Genomic DNA, 21,403 nt, shown 5'->3' with positions numbered 1-21,403 from the left:
TAAGTGTTCACCCTGTGTATTAATTATCCAGGTCATGTTTACTCAAAGCATTGATTTGTAATGAGTTAAACGAATTGTTGGTGTTATAGCCATCTGATGGTGTGTTCTGATTGGTTCAGTACCCTTTTCACTTTATCTGCTGTCAGTAAAATAGCAGAGACGAGTAACGCTAGGGTCCGAGATCTACTATTTCTTACAGCTGAAGGTAGGGAAGGTTCAAATTTTTTTGGCATGTGTGTTCCTCTAGTCATGTGCTTTGGTTCTGGTCTGGATTTAGAGAACACACGACTGGCACATGGAGAACCAAAGTATTTCTGCTCTGTGTGTGTGTGTATGTGTGTGTGTGCGTGTGTGTTTCGCCAAAGCAGTTTTTCCTTGGCAGAGTCCGTTACAATAAACCCGACACAGTTTGACGGCACAGAACAACACAGGACCAATTACAGCCCCAAAAACACAAACAGTGGAAACAGGAAGCAGCTCCAGCCCAGGTTCTGAAATCTGAACCCGCCACACGTTTAAGACATGAAGGACAAGAGCGAACACACGTCGGCCCACGGATGTCAGCTCTCAGTCAGTCGGCCGTTATTCCAGTGATGTTGATGTGGATGGGGTTTTTTTTTTGTGAAAAACAGCAGTTTAGCTGCAGGGATTATTTATTTGTGAAAGGAAACAGCATTCCACTGTGTGAATCACACACTCCACATCCGTGTGCTCCAACACACTCCACATGTACACCAAGGGAAGTGGTAGAGTTGTGTTTGCACCCACACACACACACACACACACACACACACAGTCAGCTTTCTGCTCACAGACATGATTTAATATCAGCAAGTAAGTGAGAACAGGAACTGACCTTTTGTTTCACCAAAATCACGTGGCGTTCTTTTAATAAAAGTCTCTGCGGTGTAAGAGGAATAAAACACTCAGGGACGTGCTGTAATGGGAAAATAATCAACTTCAGGGTGGTAAGAGTAGCAGGATTATTTTTCTGTAGCAGCAGAAAACGCTGGGCTTCACAGGTTTCTCTCTGTGCTGTTTGTACACAATACATAAAACCACACATGTATCTGTAACTGTACACAGATCTGTGTGATACTATCCTTACAAAACACACACACACTCACACACACACACACACACACACACACACTCACACTGTCACACGCTCACACACACACACACTCACACACTCACACACACACACTGTCACACACTCACACTCTCTCACACACACACACACGCACAGTATTTTCTTGTGGTATATTCAGGGACCCCCACACGAATCAGGTTACGCACAGGGTCGCCCTCAGGATTAATGTTGAGCTCGCATTCTTCCAGTGTTTCTTTAGAAACCTCACCACAGTGACCCGGAGTTACCCCGCACTGTTACCCCACACTGTTACCCCACACTGTTACCCACACTGTTACCCACACTGTTACCCCGCACTGTTACCCCGCACTGTTACCCCACACTGTTACCCCACATTGTTACCCCACAACATCTGAGCTCCAAACACACACTGCTGTAACCACTTTTCTATGCTTTAACTGTGTGTGTGTGTATATGTGTGTGTGAGTGTGTGTGTGTGTGTGTGTCGCTGGATCTCTCACAGTGAATGCCTTTACCTTGTTGTCGTTTCACTCCATCTGGCTTTATGATATTAACACCATATTAACATCCAGCATTTGTGCACCACCCAGTGATGTTTGTGTACGCAGCTGCATACGGCAGATTATATAAACCATTTGAAATTCATATACTTTCCGCTCGAGCATGTTTGATTTAGTTGACCCTGACCTGTTAATTAATACATTATCTAAAATACTAACATGTACTTAAAGTGGTTGTTATTCACGCATGTATATTCATAAGACTCGTAGTCGTAGTTAAGGTTCGTTGTCGTAGTTAAGGCTTCAGTAGGTCGTGATTAGTACATAATCATAAACAAAGCCTTAATGCATTGCTAGTTATATTTACGTAATTATTAATTCAGGTGTTAGTGCATGATTATTCATGTAAAGTGATGGCATTAACTCTACAGTGTCTTGTCTTTATACTGGGAGTGTAAACCTCAGGCTTCTACTCCATACCATTTCATTTCCTAAAGCGAAGATCTGATATTATATTTAAGATACAATTCGATTAGTATCCTCCAATCAACATGTGACCAACTTTGCTCAGAATCCGGCCCGGTGTCAATTCATGATCACAGTGCCAGCCTGGTACATTATCTACACATCACTGCTTTGTTTTTTCCCCCCAGTAATAATTGATTTATAATCCTCTATAATTGACCATTATACTTTAAATTTTATACTGCCTTCTAAGGCTCCGCCCACATGTTTACAGATGTTTTTGAAAGCGTAGTTTAATGTTTATCGATGTTTGTGTCACCGAAAACGAAACTTTCTGAAAACACTATGCAGTCTGGAGAAATATTAAAGCTCTGTTTTCACTGTCCTGTCACGGACAGGAAAAAAACAACAAAACTCTGACGTGACAGTGCGAACCTGTGGTTTTATAGTTTTTACCCTCTGTTTTCAAAACAAATTCCTCCTGACGTAAACAGCGTTTCTGAAAATATCTCCGTCCACATGGAGATAAACTCACAACCGATTTGACGATGCTCACAAATCAAATGCCTCGACAATATCACTAAGAGCTGTGTCTTGAGTTTTAGTGGTGTGTGTGTGGTGATGTTGAGATGACTCCTGCTTAATGTTCCACTGGAATACAATCGTTTTCTAGATTCAGGAGCAGAGCAGTACACATGAGATTCCGTCTCCTCCACACACACCCACACGCACACACACACCCGCATGGTGCATCTCTCAGCAGAACCGTGTGAGAGCTGACGGTAGGATTAAACTCTATTACAGGGGCAAAGCGCCAAGACTCAGCCCAGCCCTTCATTCGCCTGTCTCCATGGCAACTAATCAGGAAAAAAGATCAAAGCATTTTCTTTGCCTTATTATTATTATTATTATTATTATTATTATTTTATACAATCCATCAGACACAGCAAACATTTACACAACACGAGAGTACGGCTAATTACACATCCTGCAGCAACCAAGACCAATTAGTAATCTCCCTGCGGTGTCTCCTTACACACACATACACACACACACGCACACACACACACACACACACACACACACACACACACACACACACACACACACACACATTTCTCTCACGCTCGTGTGTGGTGAGCGAAGCAGGAGTTAAAGACACAACTCATCTGGTTCAGACTTTAAACCAGACGACTCATCACACACACACACACACGCACACACACACACACACTCGTTTCTTCCTGCTCTATCTCTGTTAAATATCTCTGAGCATGTTTAGGTATGTAGGCTTCTCAGCCTGAGTGATGTGAGTGTTTGAACACACACACGTCTCCTGCACTCACTGCGGTTTAGAAGTACCCTTATAGTACGCACTTCACACAATGTGTGTGTGTGTGTGTGTGCTTACAGTGTCTAAGGTTAGCGTGTCAAGTCCAGATGTAACAGAACACACAACCTTTGTGTTTCCCTCCATTGAAAGTCAAACACCCTGAATCCTGCAAGCTCACCACAGGACAGGTGTGTGTGTGCGTGCGTGTGTGTGTGCATGTGTGTGTGTGTGTGTTGTGTGTGAGGATTCCGGGTGTTGCTATGGGTGAACAGAAACATCTTCGGCATTACAAACTTTTCCTGGTGGCTTAAGATGCCGATGTTAGCTCCATGTGAGGGGAAGCTGGGAGGTCGCTGCAGTTGTTAATGCAACACAACATTCTCGCCGTGTGTGTGTGTGTGTGTGTGTGTGTGTGATTACGAGTCTAGTCTGTAAGCTTGGGATGATTTGCTGATGGATTCCAGCTATCACAACAGCTATGAAGTCAGACGATTTAAGTGTCTGTGTGAAATCGTGGCGTCTGCAACTTGGACAAAAATAAATCCGGTTGTATCTAAGTTCATCTGTGTTTCCTTCATAACCTGCTGTCTGACTTCTTTCTGACATCTTTGTCTGGCGGATCTTATCTTCCCATGTCCGTGCTGCTGAACAGATAAGGCCGTGAAAGCCTTCACTCTGGATACATGAAGAGATTTAAATGAAGAAAATGAACCAGCGTGTTGTTTATGAGGCGTCTTCACTATATAGTCGTCCCTCCATGTTCACGGGTTTAACTTTCGCAGATTTGATTATCCACAAGTTTGCCATCAGTAATTAAATGGTAGAGATGTGCTGATACTAAATTTCTCGGCTGATCTATCGGCCGATAGCGATAACCGATACTGATAGTTCTGCCTTTTATGCCGTCTTTTAAATTAATGATAATTAATTCCACAATTCTGAAAGAAACACAAATAAAAACTTAATTCTCTCCATTTCAACAAGTTGTTTCACAGTAACTGATCTCACAGAAAACACATTACTCTAATTAACATTAACACATGAACTAAATTCTGAAGATTAAAGTAAGATTTCTTAATTTATTAAATGTTATTAATTCATATTAACATTGACTGAATTCTGAAAAACTTCCTGTTAGGCTTCACATTCACTCACCACAAACAAAAGCATTTCTACTTCATCATTAACATCAAGCTGGTAATATATAATATCAACCTTTTTTTTATATATATATTAACATTAACTGGATATGAAATATACTACTCTACAAATATTTTTTTTGTCCGCGCAATATATACTACGTTTTTTTCAACTCGTCTTTCAACCGTGTACTGGCGCTTTAATTCAGCTCGTGCAAAAATTTGACTCGACACTGAATCTCCCGCTTCACTGCTGCTCACTTCTGGTGTAAAATTTTAACAGTGCAGAGATTACAAACTGCAGTTTTGTCGTCATTCCACACAAGAGACATCATCTTTACACACAGCACGAAATCGATGTGTTTTCCCGCCCTCTTTTGATTGACAGGATATAATCGGCCCCGATCATCGAATCCTTTTAAACTATCGGCCGATAGCCCATGGTGGGGAAAATAGCCTTTAATAATACAACCGATAATTGGTATCAGCTGATACATCGGTGCATCTCTATTAAATGGGAAAGTTTAGTGAGTCATAAATGCATAAAAGATATGTATTATTAATATATTTATCATTTACTACTATAAAATTGTCAACTAAAGAGCTACGGACTACACAGTGCGTTTGGGGAGGTCACGCTCTCAGCCTCACTCACCTGTGAGTTTTGTCTCTCAATGTGCGGTGTATCCCGTGTTTCTCTCAACCTTTTGCGGTCTTTAAACTGCAGTAAAATATCGACTGTAATCATGAGTCCAAAGCGTAATGCTTCTAGTGCTTCTGAAAGAGTTCCCAAGAGACAAAAGAAAGTGAAGACCTTACAAGCAAATGATTCGAATTATTTAGATATGCTTGGGTACAGTGAAGTCAGCTGCTGCAGTTGCTCGCCATTACGCCATCTGTTGTAGTACAGTGTATTGTTTCACTTTTGTGTTAAATATGAGGCCTAGAGATATTCACGATTTTTCCACATTCATGGTGGTCCTGCGCGTACAAACCCCTTCGAACGTGGTGGGCCGACTGTACAACAATTCAATAATCTCTCCACTGCTGTTCACCACAGCGCACATAAGATAAGAAAAGATAAGATAAGATAAGATAAGATAAGATAATACTTTATTAATCCCCAGATGGAGAAATTAGATGCACATGCACGTCATTTTATGTCCATTTTAAAATGAGGGTTAGTTACAGTCAATAATTCATTAGGTTTATTTACAGTCCTGACTTGCACTCCTGACCTTGTTAACGACTATTTAATAATTTTTTTTTTTTTAAAACCCTGACTAATGTTAGAAACTAGCAACTGCTTGCTGGTATTTTTAACGTGTACACCGATGATAGTTAGGGAGCATGACACAATGATGTCATTTTACACACAATCTCACTATCCTAGTTTACAGAGGAAAATGGAAACGCTAGAATTGTCCTGCTGCTCTGAACATCAGTAATGATGAGCCACGTCTCTTCTTAGTCACGTGTCGAAAACGATCCTCGTCCACACTGGCTTGTCCGCTGTGTTTCAGAAACGTTCCTCGTCCACACTACATGACCAAGTACGCATGTCACATGACCATTCATGCACACTGGGCATGCGCATACAAGTGTAAACAGGAAGTTGGTTGCTAGTCCAAACCGGCGTATAATATCATATCATAGCTTGCCTCTTGCGCATGTAGGCAGCTGCAGTATTATAAAATGCAGAAATTAATTGCACAATGGCTTCTAAGAATGACAACAAAGCCAGCAAAGCTTGCGTTTCAGTTTCCGTGTTGTTGTGTATACGATCAAGGTAGCGTAAAAGTCATGTGGTAGGGCTTTGACGAATCAGGGAAGGATACGCAATGATCCAGAAGACCCAATCAGGGGGCGAATGTGGGCGAATCCCCGCCTTCGTTTTCAGAATCTTCGCTTTGGTCTGTTTACAGTAAAACGCGAGCCCAGAGTTTTCAAACTAAAACGGGGACTTCGGCATTTCCAAAAGCCAGAGTAGTGTAGATGACAGGCATAACTGTAGCAACAGTTATACGTTTTAAAAGGAAAACGCACTAGTGTAAACAGGGCCTTAACGTGTTTGACATGTGCCATCGGAGCCTTGATGTCGTGATGTTTCTGCTGAAGCCTTTTCTGCTCGTTTCTAACGAGCCTCTATGTGACAGCTGACCCTTATTTACAGCATGGTGTTTACTTTCTTGGTTTATTGCGAAGTGTTAAGCAGTAAAGTTTCTCCATAAAGCACTTAACACTTTGCACAAGCCGAAGTCACACCTCCGACAGGTTTTGGTTCAGCTGATCAGTCCGGTGGAATCAGGTGTGACTGCTGAAAACCTGCAGCCATGTTGGCTCCTCTAACGTTCCTGTGTTCAAGCCTAAATCATTTCTCAGAACCTCACCGTGATTTTAAGACTAAAAAGGGAAAATGATCCACAGCTGCTTTTCATTTGAACCAGTAGACACTATTTTCCATTTTTGGTTTGATGAAGTTTTCATTTAGAATCTTTGTACATCGCTTGATTTCAGGTCACACAGATGGTTTTATAGTTGTAGAGTTTGTTATTTATACTCCAGACTCCCCATCACTTCTCATTTACTCACCTCGTGTGTGAGTGTGTGAGTGTGTGCGTGTGTGCGTGTGTGAGTGTGTGTGTGTGCGTGTGAGTGTGTGTGTGTGTGTATAGAGAGAGTTGAAATGGAATTTATTCCTCTTGTGTTTCAGTTATACTGGAGTCACCTGTGTGTGTGTGTGTGTGTGTGTGTGTGTGCGCGTGCAGCAGGAAAACACGGAAAAACACTCGGACTGCTGGAAAACGTCTGATGTCATTTCCTCACAGCGTGGTTTCAACGCCGCGTCTGTTTAATATCGGAACCGAATCAGAACCGTAGCGACACAAAGAGGAAGAGCAGAAGGCGGGATGTGGCACAAGTCAGAGCTCAGACTTTCTCAGAGACTTTCTAATAAAGAAAACATGAGTCTGATTAGTTAGATTAGAATCTTCATTCGGGAGCGTCTCTTCACCAACATGCACGTCTGCTCAAAAAAGTAAAAACTTGTGTGCGTACTGTATTTAAAGCTACAGAGGGGTCGGGCTTGTTGTTTAATGAGTTTATTTACACGTGATTATTGACTCAGGGGGGAAAAATATTCCCCACGGTGAGATGTTCCTGTGAGTCACTCTGACAGTCCTCTAGCGTAATTTATAGTCAGTGCCGCGTCAGGGCCGGAAACACCCGGATATTTCTATACACAAGTCACACAACATCACACAGAACTACAGGCATGAAAGACGTCTGACTGCACAGTGACTGACAGGAGCCACAGCCAATCAGGAGAGAGACTGATATAATTCTGTGATGATGGAATGGGTTGATGGAGTTTTATTTCTTGTGGAACAGATATAACAGGTTACTCTGGGGCATGATGGGTGATAGACAGAAGATTTCTCCATGTGGAGTTTGTATCGTTACCCAGTTGTGAAGTTAGTGAGCTAGACAGCTCATAAGAGCCAGAAGATAGACAGACAGACAGACAGACAGACTTTATTGATCCCCAAGGGGAAACGTGGGACTGACTATCAGAAGGTGTCAGCGAGTTTCCTTGTGTTGTTGGATTCCATATTTGAGAGAGCGTCATCTCTCTCTTTGTCTGTGGTGTGTGCGTTCATTGCGCTGGGTTTTTCGCTAGTCTGCTAACACCATCTGTAACACTGACAGCATAAACCAGCGCTCCTCATTGGACCTTGTTAATAGGAGAAATGCACATCCAGCGCCACCTAAATGCTAAAATGAACAATTGAACCATCGAAACAGACAAACACACACACACACACACACATATATGTGTATATATGCTAACTTCTCTCTCTCTCCCTGTGTGTGTGTGTGTTATTGCAGCATGTAACTGTAACCTCCACGCCCGGCGCTGCAGGTTTAACATGGAGCTGTATAAGCTGTCGGGGAGGAAGAGTGGAGGCGTCTGTCTCAACTGTCGCCACAACACGGCCGGACGCCACTGTCACTACTGTAAAGAGGGCTACTACAGAGACATGAGCAAACCCATCACTCACAGGAAGGCCTGCAAAGGTACCTGTCTGTCTCTCTGTCTGTCTGTCTCTCTGTCTGTCTGTCTGTCTAGCAAATCTATTACTCACATGAAGGCCTGCAAAGGTACCTGTCTGTCTGTCTGTCTGTCTGTCTAGCAAATCTATCACTCACATGAAGGCCTGCAAAGGTACCTGTCTGTCTGTCTGTCTGTCTCTCTCTCTCTCTGTCTGTCTCTCTGTTTGTCCGTCTGTCTGTCTCTCTGTCTGTCTGTCTGTCTAGCAAACCCATCACTCACAGGAAGACCTGCAAAGGTACCTGTCTGTCTGTCTCTCTGACTGTCTGTCTATCTCTCCCTCTGTCTGTCAGTCTGTCTGTCTCTCTGTATGTCTGTCTGTCTAGCAAACCCATCACCCACAGGAAGGCCTGCAAAGGTACCTGTCTGTCTGTCTGTCTGTCTCTCTGTCTGTCTAGCAAGCCCATCACCCACAGGAAGGCCTGCAAAGGTAACTGTCTGTCTCTCTCTGTCTGTCTCTCTCTCTGTCTGTCTCTCTGTTTGTCCGTCTGTCTGTCTCTCAGTTTGTCTGTCTAGCAAACCCATCACTCACAGGAAGGTCTGCAACGGTACCTGTCTGTCTCTCTGTCTGTCTGCCTGTCTCTCTCTGTCTGTCCGTCTGTCTGTCCGTCTGTCTGTCCGTCTGTCTGTCTCTCTGTCTGTCTAGCAAACCCATCACCCACAGGAAGGCCAACAAAGGTAGCTTTCTGTCGGTCTATGTAACTGTCTATTTTTCTGTCTATCTAAGGAATGTCTGAATTCGCTCTCCTTGGTGTGTGTGTGTGTGTGTGTGTGTGTGTGTGTGTGTGTTATGTAGGTTGGCATTGACAGAGTAAAGGTAAATAAAAGGAGGTGTGAAGTGAATCCTCTTACAGCTCAGATGAGTGAGAGGACTCAGGGATGGGGGAGGAGGGAAGGAGGTGAAGAAATAAAAAGAGAAAGGAATAAAATCCCTGCAGGTGTAAAACTGACTAATAACACACAGCTCTCACACTCAACACACACTCAACACACCAGCACACACTCAACACACACTCAGCACACACTCAACACACACTCAACACACACTCAACACACCAGCACACACTCAGCACACACTCAACACACCAGCACACACTCAACACACACTCAGTACACACTCAACACACCAGCACACACTCAACACACACTCAGCACACACTCAACACACACTCAGTACACACTCAACACACCAGCACACACTCAACACACACTCAACACACCAGCACACACTCAACACACACTCAACACACCAGCACACACTCAACACACACTCAACACACCAGCACACACTCAACACACCAGCACACACTCAACACACACTCAACACACACTCAACACACACTCAACACACCAGCTCACACCCAACACACACCCAACACACACCCAACACACACCCAACACACACTCAACACACACTCAACACACCAGCACACACTCAGCACACACTCAACACACCAGCACACACTCAACACACACTCAGTACACACTCAACACACCAGCACACACTCAACACACACTCAACACACCAGCACACACTCAACACACACTCAGCACACACTCAACACACCAGCACACACTCAACACACACTCAACACACTCAACACACCAGCACACACTCAACACACCAGCACACACTCAACACACACTCAACACACCAGCACACACTCAACACACACTCAACACACACTCAACACACACTCAACACACCAACACACACTCAACACACACTCAACACACACTCAACACACCAGCACACACTCAACACACACTCAACACACCAGCACACACTCAACACACACTCAGTACACCAGCACACACTCAACACACACTCAACACACCCAGCACATACTCAATACACTCAACACACTCAACACACTCAGCATACACTCAACACACACTCAGCATACACTCAACGCACACTCAGCATACACTCAACGCACACTCAGCATACACTCAACGCACACTCAGCACACACTCAATACACTCAACACAGACTCAGCACACACTCAACACACACTCAATACACTCAACACACACTCAATACATTCAACACTCAGCACACTCTACACACTCAACACACACTCAATACACTCAACACACTCAGCACACACTCAACACACTCAGCAAACTCAGCACACACTCAGCACACTCACCACACTCAACACAGACTCAGCACACACTCAACACACACTCAATACACTCAATACACTCAGCACACTCAACATACTCTCAACACACACTCAATACACACTCAGCACACACATAAAAGTGATACTGTAACTCAGACATCATGTAGACTCTAATCATGAGTCATGATAACTGCATCATGATTAGAGCTCCTCTATCATACACACTCACTAGATTTCAGCACTCTGCTCTCATCTAACACCACTACAGAGTGAGGAAACCGTAAATAAATCTGCCACTGTCCTGCTGTTTACCCTCCATTACACATCTGGGGAAAACATTAGCCTTTGTTTGGATAAACAGATAAATAGGTAGATAAATAAATAAATAAGTCCATCCATCATTGTGGAGTGCAGTGTGTGTTTGTGCTGCGTGAATTTGAACACATGCTGTTTATTTTCCCACACATCCTTCTCAGCCCTTTGTTCTTAAACAATGACTGGTTTTATTTTATCGATGATCAGAAATGATTTTTCTGCTGTTCCAAAGTGTCGTCCTTCTCTAACGCCGTCCAGGACGCTGCATTCTGATTGGCTGATGGCAGTAAGGGACAATAAAAGAGGATGGGTGGGTTTTTATAAAAGTTAACTGTGTGATATGATTAATAAGTTTGAATTGAAATAAAATTTCATGTCCTAAAATGATCTTGATCTAGATGATCTAGATGTTTAATGAGATTAGTGCATTATTTAGGTTGTATTTAGTTAGCATTAGAATATATATAGAGCTACTGCAGTTTCTTATGGGAACTAAAAAAAAATGCTGGACAGGCCACACCCACTTTGTAGAGACAAACTACAAGCAACTCGTCACCTGTTAGTGTGAACACCGGGTCAGGTCTCTGATAGCCCCGCCCTCTGATGGTCTCCTGGTCATAAAGGACTTCCTTTATGCTGAAAAGATTTTTTTATCAGTAATGCAGATCTAAAAACAAATGGAATATAAGTGTATACATTCGTGCTTGTAATAAAATATATATAAGGGACATTTCAGATCTTCTGTAGTCCAATCTGATGTTAACCTCGAGTCTGACTCTGCTGTCTGCCTGGAATGCAAACACACATTCATCACTCCACCGTGTGTTCAGCAAGCCCACATGCTTTTTCTGTTTTTACATGTTTCCATGCTCTGCGCGCACAAGCGTGTGTGTGTGTGTGTGTGTGTCTTTGTGTGTGTGTGAACTTCCTCTTGGCCAGTTCAGAAGGCTCCCGCTTCTCGAAATGAGGCATTTATTTCATTTTTCACCACAGCATTTCATTCACACCCACATTCCAGCAAACACAACACACACACACACACACACACATACACACACACACACACACACGCACATGCACACACACACACACACACACACACACACACACACACATATACACGCACGCACGCACGCGCGCGCACACACACACAAAATCACACATATGAGCACGGACACACTCACACACACGCACACTCACAAACGCACACACGCATGCACACACACACACACTCGCGCACGCACACACACACTCACACGCATGTACGCACGCACACACACACACTAAATCACACATACGAGCACGAACACACGCGCACACACACACACACACACACACACAAAATCACACATACACACACGCACACAGACACACACTCATGCATGCACGCACACACACACACACACACACAAAATCACACATACGCTCACACACACACATTAAACAGCTTAGGTGATGAATGCCTCTGGAAAATATTGTTAGTCGTGTTAAGCAGGGTTTACACTGTATAATTTTCAGCCTGATGTTACTGTCGCAGACCAAAATCTCACTTCATAAAAGAATTCTTTGTTGCTGAGGTGAGATCAGTGATGCTAGAATTCATAAGGTGAATGGAGAAACGTAAACAAAACATGCTGACGGACAGAAAAACATCCTTAAAGCTCACTGTGATTTCCGGATCACACTGATTGATGCCGTGATGTTGTTTAATCCATGGATAGAGGATCTTCATCATATAATCTGACACGGAGACACACGCTATCACACAGTCCGTTCTAGAATATTCAGCCCTGAGTTTATTGTACAGGATCCTGCAGGAATCATATTAATCAGAGCACTGCAATCACACAGCAGAGACGCACACAGAGACACACACACACAGAGGTCCATATTCTCTCACTTCAGAGTGTGATTTTCTAGCTACTGTGTAATGAGAGGTTTTGTTGTTGTTGTTTTGCCAAGATTTTCTACTTAATCTATTCTTACTAATGATGGGTGTAGAATTGAGCTCCAATTTTCTTTCCAAACTGTTCTATTAATTAATGTATTTATTTGGACTTACCTTTCACTGTGCCACTGATATTTGTCAGCCTGTTTCTTAAAGGAAGCAGGGAATGGAACAATATTTCCACACACACACACACACACACACGCACACACAATGTTCTTGAGAACGTCTAGACTCAGACCTCTCTCTCTCCCGCTTTCTCTGTCTCTCTCTCACTCTCTCTCTCTCTCTCCCGCTTTCTCTGTCTCTCTCTCACTCTCTCTCTCTCTCTCGCTTTCTCGCTCTCTCACTTTCTCTCGCTTTCTCTCTCTCTCACTCTCGTTTTCTCTCTCTCTCTCTCACTCTCTCTCGCTTTCTCTCTCACTCTCTCTCGCTTTCTCTCTCTCTCACTCTCTCTCGCTTTCTCTCGCTCTCACTCTCTCTCTCTCTCGCTTTCTCTCGCTCTTACTCTCTCTCTCTCTCTCGTTCTCTCTCTCATTCTCCTTATATTTTATTGAGATGTTTTGTGGAGTTAATGATCTTCTCTGAGCTCCAGAACACAGTGTGATTGATTGAACCTCCTCCGTTTACACACACGGCCTTGTTCAGAGCTGTGATGTGGGAAGTTTCTACTCCGCTAATAATACATCTGAACACAACACTTATTACAGCAGTGTGTGTGTGTGTGTGTGTGTTGGCAGCAGCACTCAGCACCTCTGCTTTGCTTCTCTTACAGCTCTGTCTGTTTCAGTCACTTATCTCCATTTCCATCTACATCACCTCACATTCTAATCATTAATATCTCCTTTATTTATATAATACCTGTCTCACTCTCCGTCTGTCTCTCTGTCACTCCATCTGTCTCTGTCTGTCTATCTGTCTCACACTCCATCTGTCTGTCTGTCTATCTATCTGTCTCACTCTCCATCTGTCTCTCTATCACTCCGTCTGTCTCTGTCTATCTCTCTGTCTCACACTCCGTCTGTCTGTCTGTCTCTGTCTATCTATCTGTCTCACTCTCCGTCTGTCTGTCTCTCTCTGTCTATCTATCTGTCTCATTCTCCGTCTGCCTCTCTGTCTATCTCTCCGTCTGTTTCTGTCTATCTCTCTGTCTCACACTCTGCTTGTCTATCTGTCTCACTCTCCATCTGTCTTTCTGTCTCTGTCTATCTCTCGGTCTGTCTCTGTCTATCTCTCTGTCTTACACTCCATCTGTCTGTCTCTGTCTATCCATCTGTCTCACACTCCGTCTGTCTCTCTGTCTCTGTTTATCTCTCTGTCTGTCTCTGTCTATCTCATTGTCTGTCTATCTCTCACACAGTCTGTCTGTCTGTCTCTGTCTATCTGTCTGTCTCACACTCTGTCTGTCTCTCTGTCTCAGTTTATCTCTCTGTCTGTCTCTGTCTATCTGTCTGTCTGTCTATCTCTCTGTCTCACACTCCGTCTGTCTTTCTGTCTCTGTCTATCTATCTGTCTCACACTCTGTCTGTCTCTCTGTCTCTGTCTTTCTCTCTGTCTCACACTCCGTCTGTCTTTCTGTCTCTGTCTATCTATCTGTCTCACACTCTGTCTGTCTCTTTGTCTCTGTCTATCTCTCTGTCTCACACTCTGTCTATCTCTCTTTTTGTTCTTCTGTCTTTCACTGTCTGTCTGTCTCTCTGTCTTTTACTATGTCTGTGTCTGTCTGTCTCTGTATTTCACTGTGTCTGTCTGTGTGTGAATGTGTGTGAGTGAGTGTGTGTGTGTGAGAGAGAGAGTGTGTGTGTGTGTGTGTGTGTGAGAGAGAGAGAGTGTGTGTGTGTGTGTGTGTGTGAGAGAGAGAGAGTGAGTGTGTGTGTGTGTGTGTATGTGTGTGTGTGAAAGAGAGTGAGTGTGTGTAGGAGAGAGAGAGAGTGTGTGTGTGTGTGTGAGAGAGAGAGTGAGTGTGTGAGTGTGTGTGTGTGTTTGTGTGAGTGTGTGTGAGAGAGAGAGAGTGTGTTGATCACGCTCCCCTCTCATCACTGTGGATCAGAAACAGATAGTTCCTCAGTGCAGGCTGCTTAGTGTCAGACTGTAAATGTCATTTTTTGATGTTCCTCCCTGCTGAACCCTGACGTTCCTCCTCCTACACCATCACCTCATGATTCACGCCGCCGCATGCCATTCTTTTTTTGGGCAGTGACATCGGGAACGTAACAGCACATTTCACATGCGAGAGAGAAAAAAAAATAGCCCTGGTGTTGTGTTTAAGCTAATCCTCCTCGCTCCGCTTAAACAGGCAGCATAAACACATTTCAGCGTGATTTATGTCCTCGGCACCTCACAGAAAAAACCCACCGCGCTCGGTTTCATCCTGAAGTTTGCCAGAGTTGGAGCGCGTGCAGTAATTACTCTCGGTTTAACCACCACATTCTGCTGCTTAACGAAACATGACCAAGGATTTGAAGCATGAGCGAGCGCACTAACTATCTGAGAGCACTTCTAAATCCTGCCGTATTCTTTAACTCATCTGTGGATAAACACACAGGGAAGGTGAGAGAAGAGCAGTGTATGGGTTAAAGGGTTAAAGATGCGTCATGACGTAATGGCGGGATTTTTACACGCGATAGTCAGAGATACGCTGATCAAAGCATCCCAGCAATCAGGGAAAAAATAGAAAGAAACGGACGAGACGAAGCAAAGAAGCGTCCTGCAGTAGGAGGCGCGGGGAGTTTTTCTAAAATGGGTTATACTGTGAGAGTTTCTATACTGTAATATCTTAATGCTGAGACGCCGTGTGTCCTGCACAAAGACGTAAGAGAAATAGTCTTTTATCTCCATTTCGTTTAACACTTACGATCACTAAACCCCGATTCAGATGCCGTTCGTTTTCCATGTGGAGGTGTGTACGGGAATTATTCCCGGAGTATCGCTGGGGTTTTAATCCGAGTTCGTCATGTGATTATTTTGTTTACGCTCTGCCCATACACAGCGTCTGGAAAGATCACACCGTATTTTCCCTTCTCTAAAATGACTCCAGGTGATATTTATCCCATCTGAAATGACATGTCTCTGAGATTCATACGAAGATCACCAATCCTTATCAGAATTACTGAACACACACACACACACACACACACACACACACACACACACACGTCCTCTGATTACATTAATGAACACACACACACACACACACACACGTCCTCTGATTACATTAATGAACACACACACACACACGTCCTCCGACTACATTACTGAACACACACACACGCACACACACACACACGTCCTCTGGTTACATTACTGAACACACACACACACTTCCTCCGACTACATTACTGAACACACACACACACACACACACACACATCCTCTGATTACATTACTGAACACACACATACACACGTCTGGAAAACGAAGCACATCTGTATAGTACAGCCACCTGTTTAAGGCCACTTCAACCTTAAAGTAGACTAAGTTAACATGTATGTTTTGTTATTGTTTATTTAGTATTTATGTTTAAAAAAAAAAAAACTTTCCTTTTCTGTTAGTGCTTTATTTGAACTGTTTAATTTGAACTGTCGTTAATGCTGATCCTGCTTTTATTTAAATTACTTAAAGATGCAACATATATATGACAGTGCCTTAGAAATATGCTTATTATTATTATTATTATTATTATTATTAATACTATTATTATTATAATTGTAAGGAAGAACATGATGCAGGATTAGAAACACGGCAGGGTCACTGCTGTACCGCACACTCTGCTTTCCTTTAACAGCTCATCGTTAAGGCCGTGTTTAACCAGTGCTCATGGTCTACACTATACATCATGGATATAAATATTCTGCGTGAAAAGCTCATGCCAGGAGTTTCATTCCAGTTGACGAAAAATCTCACAGTGCATAAGTTGGGTAATCAGTCACAGCGTCGGGGGGGAAACACACTCTGCTCCGTGACTCGCCTACACGCCGACGCCTGCCAGAAACCCCGGCTCTGATCGTGCTGATGATGGATGGCGTCGTCCCTCATAAACCCCGCTGTAAACACTCGTTTCTCTCCAGTGTGGGCTCATTATGGTGGAAATGTTTGGCCTGTCGACGCTCCTCATTCACACTCGACATGAAGAGCTGCTTTACAATCGATTCTGTTGGGTAAATGAGGCGTTGTGTTTGGACGATGAAGGCCATGCTTTAGATCAGCACGATGTTGAGTTCAGTGAAGTGTTGGAGCTGGGATGATCTATCAGTGTGACTGAATTGCGTGATATCAAATCGTTTTTATTACAAAAGGACCCCGAGAACCCAATCTGAGTTGAGGTGTTCAGCTAGCAAGCTGTCTGTAGGTGATGTTTATCTCCTGCTGCGATGCGTTGCAGTGGTAGGGGTCAGTGGTAACTCCGTGGTTAAGACCTTGAAATACTGATCAGAAGGTCAAAATTCCAGGAGTTCAAATCCCAGCACTGCCTTAACCCTCAAATGCTCAGTTGTATGAATTAGAGACATGTAAGTCACTCTGGATAAGGGCATCTGCCAAATGCCATAAATGTAATCAGTACGTTTACATGGACAACAATAATCCGATATTAAGACGATACTCTGGTTAAGAAACTAGCATGTAAACAGCGATTAGTGATTACCTTAATCTGACTAAAGTCATACTCGAAGTAAACACAAGTCGAATTAAGACATGTGAAGTATTCCTATTTTCATCACATTATCGAAGTGCATTACAGACATGTACACACCTTAATCACACTATTAACGTTGCGTGGGAGTTTTCACCACATTTTGCGACAGGACAGGTACACACACGACAGTGCTCAACGATTTGACGGCAAACGAGAGAGCATGTCTGTGTCCCAAACCGTGTACTTACCTACTATACAGTAGGGGAAATATACGCATCTTGGCTACTATGTAGTAGGTAAGTATCCGGTTTCTGACGCAGCCCACGGCTTCAAGCAGTCATCTATTTGCACGTGTAGCATGACAAATAATTAACCGCACTTGAAGCGTTCATAAAAAAATAAAAATAAAAACACCCAAAACTGTATACGGTACCGTAACGAAGACCAACTGTATTTTAATTCGTGAAATTCTGGAGGGACGTCGGACGGCGTGGCATGGTGACGTGATGACGTGTGCCATTAATCCATCTGTGTTCTATAACATGTAAAACATGAAAGGAATATTCTAAAAGCAACTCATGTAAACACCTTAATCAGAATATTGTCTTATTCAGAATAAGGTCAGTAATTAGATTACTGCTGTCCATTTAAACATAGTCAATGTAATGTAGTGTAATGTAGTGCAACTCTGCCATTATTGTATTGAATGCACTTCATTAGGACACTATCTATCTTCACTGGTGCAAATTCCAGGAGGGGTTTTGTTGGGATGTTGACAGAAGATTTATTCAGACATTATGTCAGATCATGTCCAATAATATCCAGTTAAATTTTTTTGGTCAAATCTCCCAACACCCTCCTGGAATTTGCACCACTGAAGCTTGGTAGTGTTCGAATGAGAAGCTGACCTGATATGCAGGTCTGGTTAAAGCCTGCCGTATTTGCAGCGTAACACATCTGGAGTAAACCGCGTTCCACCTTCTTCCTCATCCATGAGCTCACTGATGCAAACGATTGGCTCATGTCGCTGTGAGTGACAGGGGAGAGAGAATATGCCCCTCCCACCCAGACAGCACAGACAGTTTTGCTCTCTTGACTCTCGTGATTCTGACGAGTTAAGCCTTTCAGTTTAAGCCTAAACACTTTTCAGTGTCGGGTAGTGGAAAGAAAAAAACTCTATGCTGAACACTGATCAAAAATGAACCTACCCCACATCAGTCCAGTTAATAACCTTCACTGTGTTTTGTTTTAGTATTGTTTTACAATGCATAGCATATCGCGCCGATATGGTAATTTGAGGTGTATTTTGTTTATACGCTATTCGTTTCATGTTGAAATAATCTTCTCTGTCACTCATCATCTTAAATAAAAGAACATTTCAGTTCGTTCTCACTCAGGCGCAGGAGAGTGATGTGGGTGTGGCCTTAGTGTACGCAGGTGGATGCCAGTTTCAGCCAGTGATGTTGTCGGGTTCAGAGAGTTAAGACAAGGAAAAACTCCTCTCATTATTTCACACACTCATGGTCTTTACATGTGTATGATATTTCTAATTCAGTCCCGTCTGGGTGGGCTGTTAAAACTTTATGGGAAATATATATACTGTATATATTTTTTTTATGTAAGATTTCTCTCCACATCATGTCTAAAGCCGGAGCCGAGTGAGCAGGAAGCACATGGCTGAACGCTAAAGGGAATGACATAATTTTCTGATCAGAGTCCCCCAGAGCGAGAGCACCTTTAGCTGGTTAAGCTAATTATCCTTCTTGTGGTTGCCATGGCACAAACAGACATACACAGAGACGCGTTCACCCCCCACAGCCCCTCACGCTCGTCCTGAGCCGAGAAACATGCCGTCCGTGTGCACGTAATCCGCTTTGAAGCCACCGGGTGAGTCACACGATTGAAATCGTTACCCGATGATCTCGCATCGTCGCTGTTATTAAACCACAAATAACACCGTGTTTTTTTTGGGGAGCTTCCCAATATTTGTTCTACATTACCTCATTAAAATGTGTTCCTAGTTTAAATCAGGATCAGCGTGTCACAGCAGAAAAACTAAGATGACAGCTGTGATTCCGACCAGCGATTATTTTTTTATGTAATGTTATTCCTGTGTAAAAAAAACAAACAACACCACCAAACACAAAGCCAGACTCATGCACTTAACACCCATCCACTGAAACGGAGACTGAACCCTAACGATTACATGATTCCGCTCAGCTTTCTGACCTTCGCTGTGCCGGTGTTCAAACTCCAAACTCGTGGATCATAATTACTTAATCCAAAAAAACTGGCGTTTAACATAACCATGTGCACGTGAAGAAGATGACGTGAAGCAACAGCGATCTGGATTAATTCACGATTAATGATCAAATCAAAGCAGACTGCAAACTAAAGGAGGAACTAGCGTCCTCTTACAATTACACGTGATGAAACGTCTTAAACATAAAACATCTCCAGACGACGCTCTTGTGTTCCAAACTAATGTTCTTGAAGATCAGCTGCTCTTGGTCATTGTAGTTTACTCACAGCTGTACAGAAACACTGGAACGCGACGATCTTCTCCACTGTAGCTCACTAATGTGCTTCCTTTTATTAAAATCAACTCGCTGATGTTGTAAAGAATGAGTCTAGTAGTGTAAGAGCATTAACACACACATGTGCACTATTTATGATCGCTATTTAAACTTGGGAAACGTAAACAGAGCTAAATAGCATGCTCCATGGCATCCCTGACTGATTAATACTGAAGTCCTGTTCATTAAAAATCACTAAAGCATTTGAAGAAAATGCTGCTGAAGGCAGTTAGATGAGGCTGTTAGGTGTAAGGAGCGAGCGGGGGAGAGATTTAGGACATGGTGCAGACTGTGAGTAGCACCAGCACTTCATGACTAAGTGGAAAGCCACTTAAACTCTTCCTTCAGGCTGTTTACTGTTTAGAAAGTTCTGAAACGCATCCAAGTGGAACACCTGCAGCTCATGTGCACTACATCCTCACTTTCCACGTGCCTTATTGAACAGGTGCCGATTTCGGTCGGTTCACAGGAGCTTGTTTGTTTGTTGTTTACATTTCTGTGTTTTATCGCTAAAGTATTTAAATCTTGTTTAGTTAAACGAGCAGAATGCGTACTAATGCTGACGTTTATGACTTGTTAATAGGGGTGTAAAGAACAACAGTCTCTTATACGGCGTGTCGGATGTTTATGAGCCAGAATCAGGTTCGAATCGGAAAGGAAAACGGATAAAAAACAATACTGCTGTCAGAAATCAAAGTGTATTTCACAAACGTGTGTGTGTGTGTTAAAGAGAGAGAGAGAGAGAGAGAGAGAGAGAGAGAGAACATGTAATTTCTTTCAGAATTGTTTTAAAAGTGTTCTCTTTTCCTATAGATGCTTTTCCTATAGTACTTTTTATCTTTTTATAGGTACATGTAATATGGAACGTGTCTCATCCAGCTTACTAGTTCAGTAGGTGCTGAATCAGTATATGGTGTACACTGGTAAGGACCCTCACTACACATTGGGACACTGATAACTGAATTTCTGGCGTCATGACTACCTACTCGTGTTGTAAAACGTCACAAAAATTGAAAAGTTTTATGTCATATAAATTTGTTAGCTTAATCACACGTCTTTCTGTCATAATATGTCAAGCAGGATCGTAGGCTAGCTAGTGGATTAAAAAAATCATTAAACACTTAAAAATCGTTAGACTAA

The 21,403-nt window shown here is 43.0% G+C and overlaps 1 protein-coding gene across 2 annotated transcripts in view; it reads left to right on the top strand.

Annotated features, from left to right (window-relative positions):
• Window positions 1–21,403, top strand: part of ntn1a (netrin 1a) — a 70,782-nt gene that overhangs the window by 29,381 nt on the left and 19,998 nt on the right. For both annotated transcript variants that reach the window (XM_053637507.1, XM_053637508.1), the window contains one exon: window positions 8,440–8,628. In XM_053637507.1, the coding sequence (XP_053493482.1) occupies window positions 8,440–8,628 (189 nt within the window). The remainder of the gene's footprint in view (window positions 1–8,439; window positions 8,629–21,403) is intronic.

This window comes from Ictalurus furcatus, chromosome 12 (genome assembly GCF_023375685.1).
Source record: "Ictalurus furcatus strain D&B chromosome 12, Billie_1.0, whole genome shotgun sequence".
In the NCBI taxonomy this organism is placed as follows: domain Eukaryota; kingdom Metazoa; phylum Chordata; class Actinopteri; order Siluriformes; family Ictaluridae; genus Ictalurus; species Ictalurus furcatus.
The sequence above is the reverse complement of the archived record's forward strand: the minus strand, read 5'-3'. Positions and strand labels throughout refer to the sequence as shown.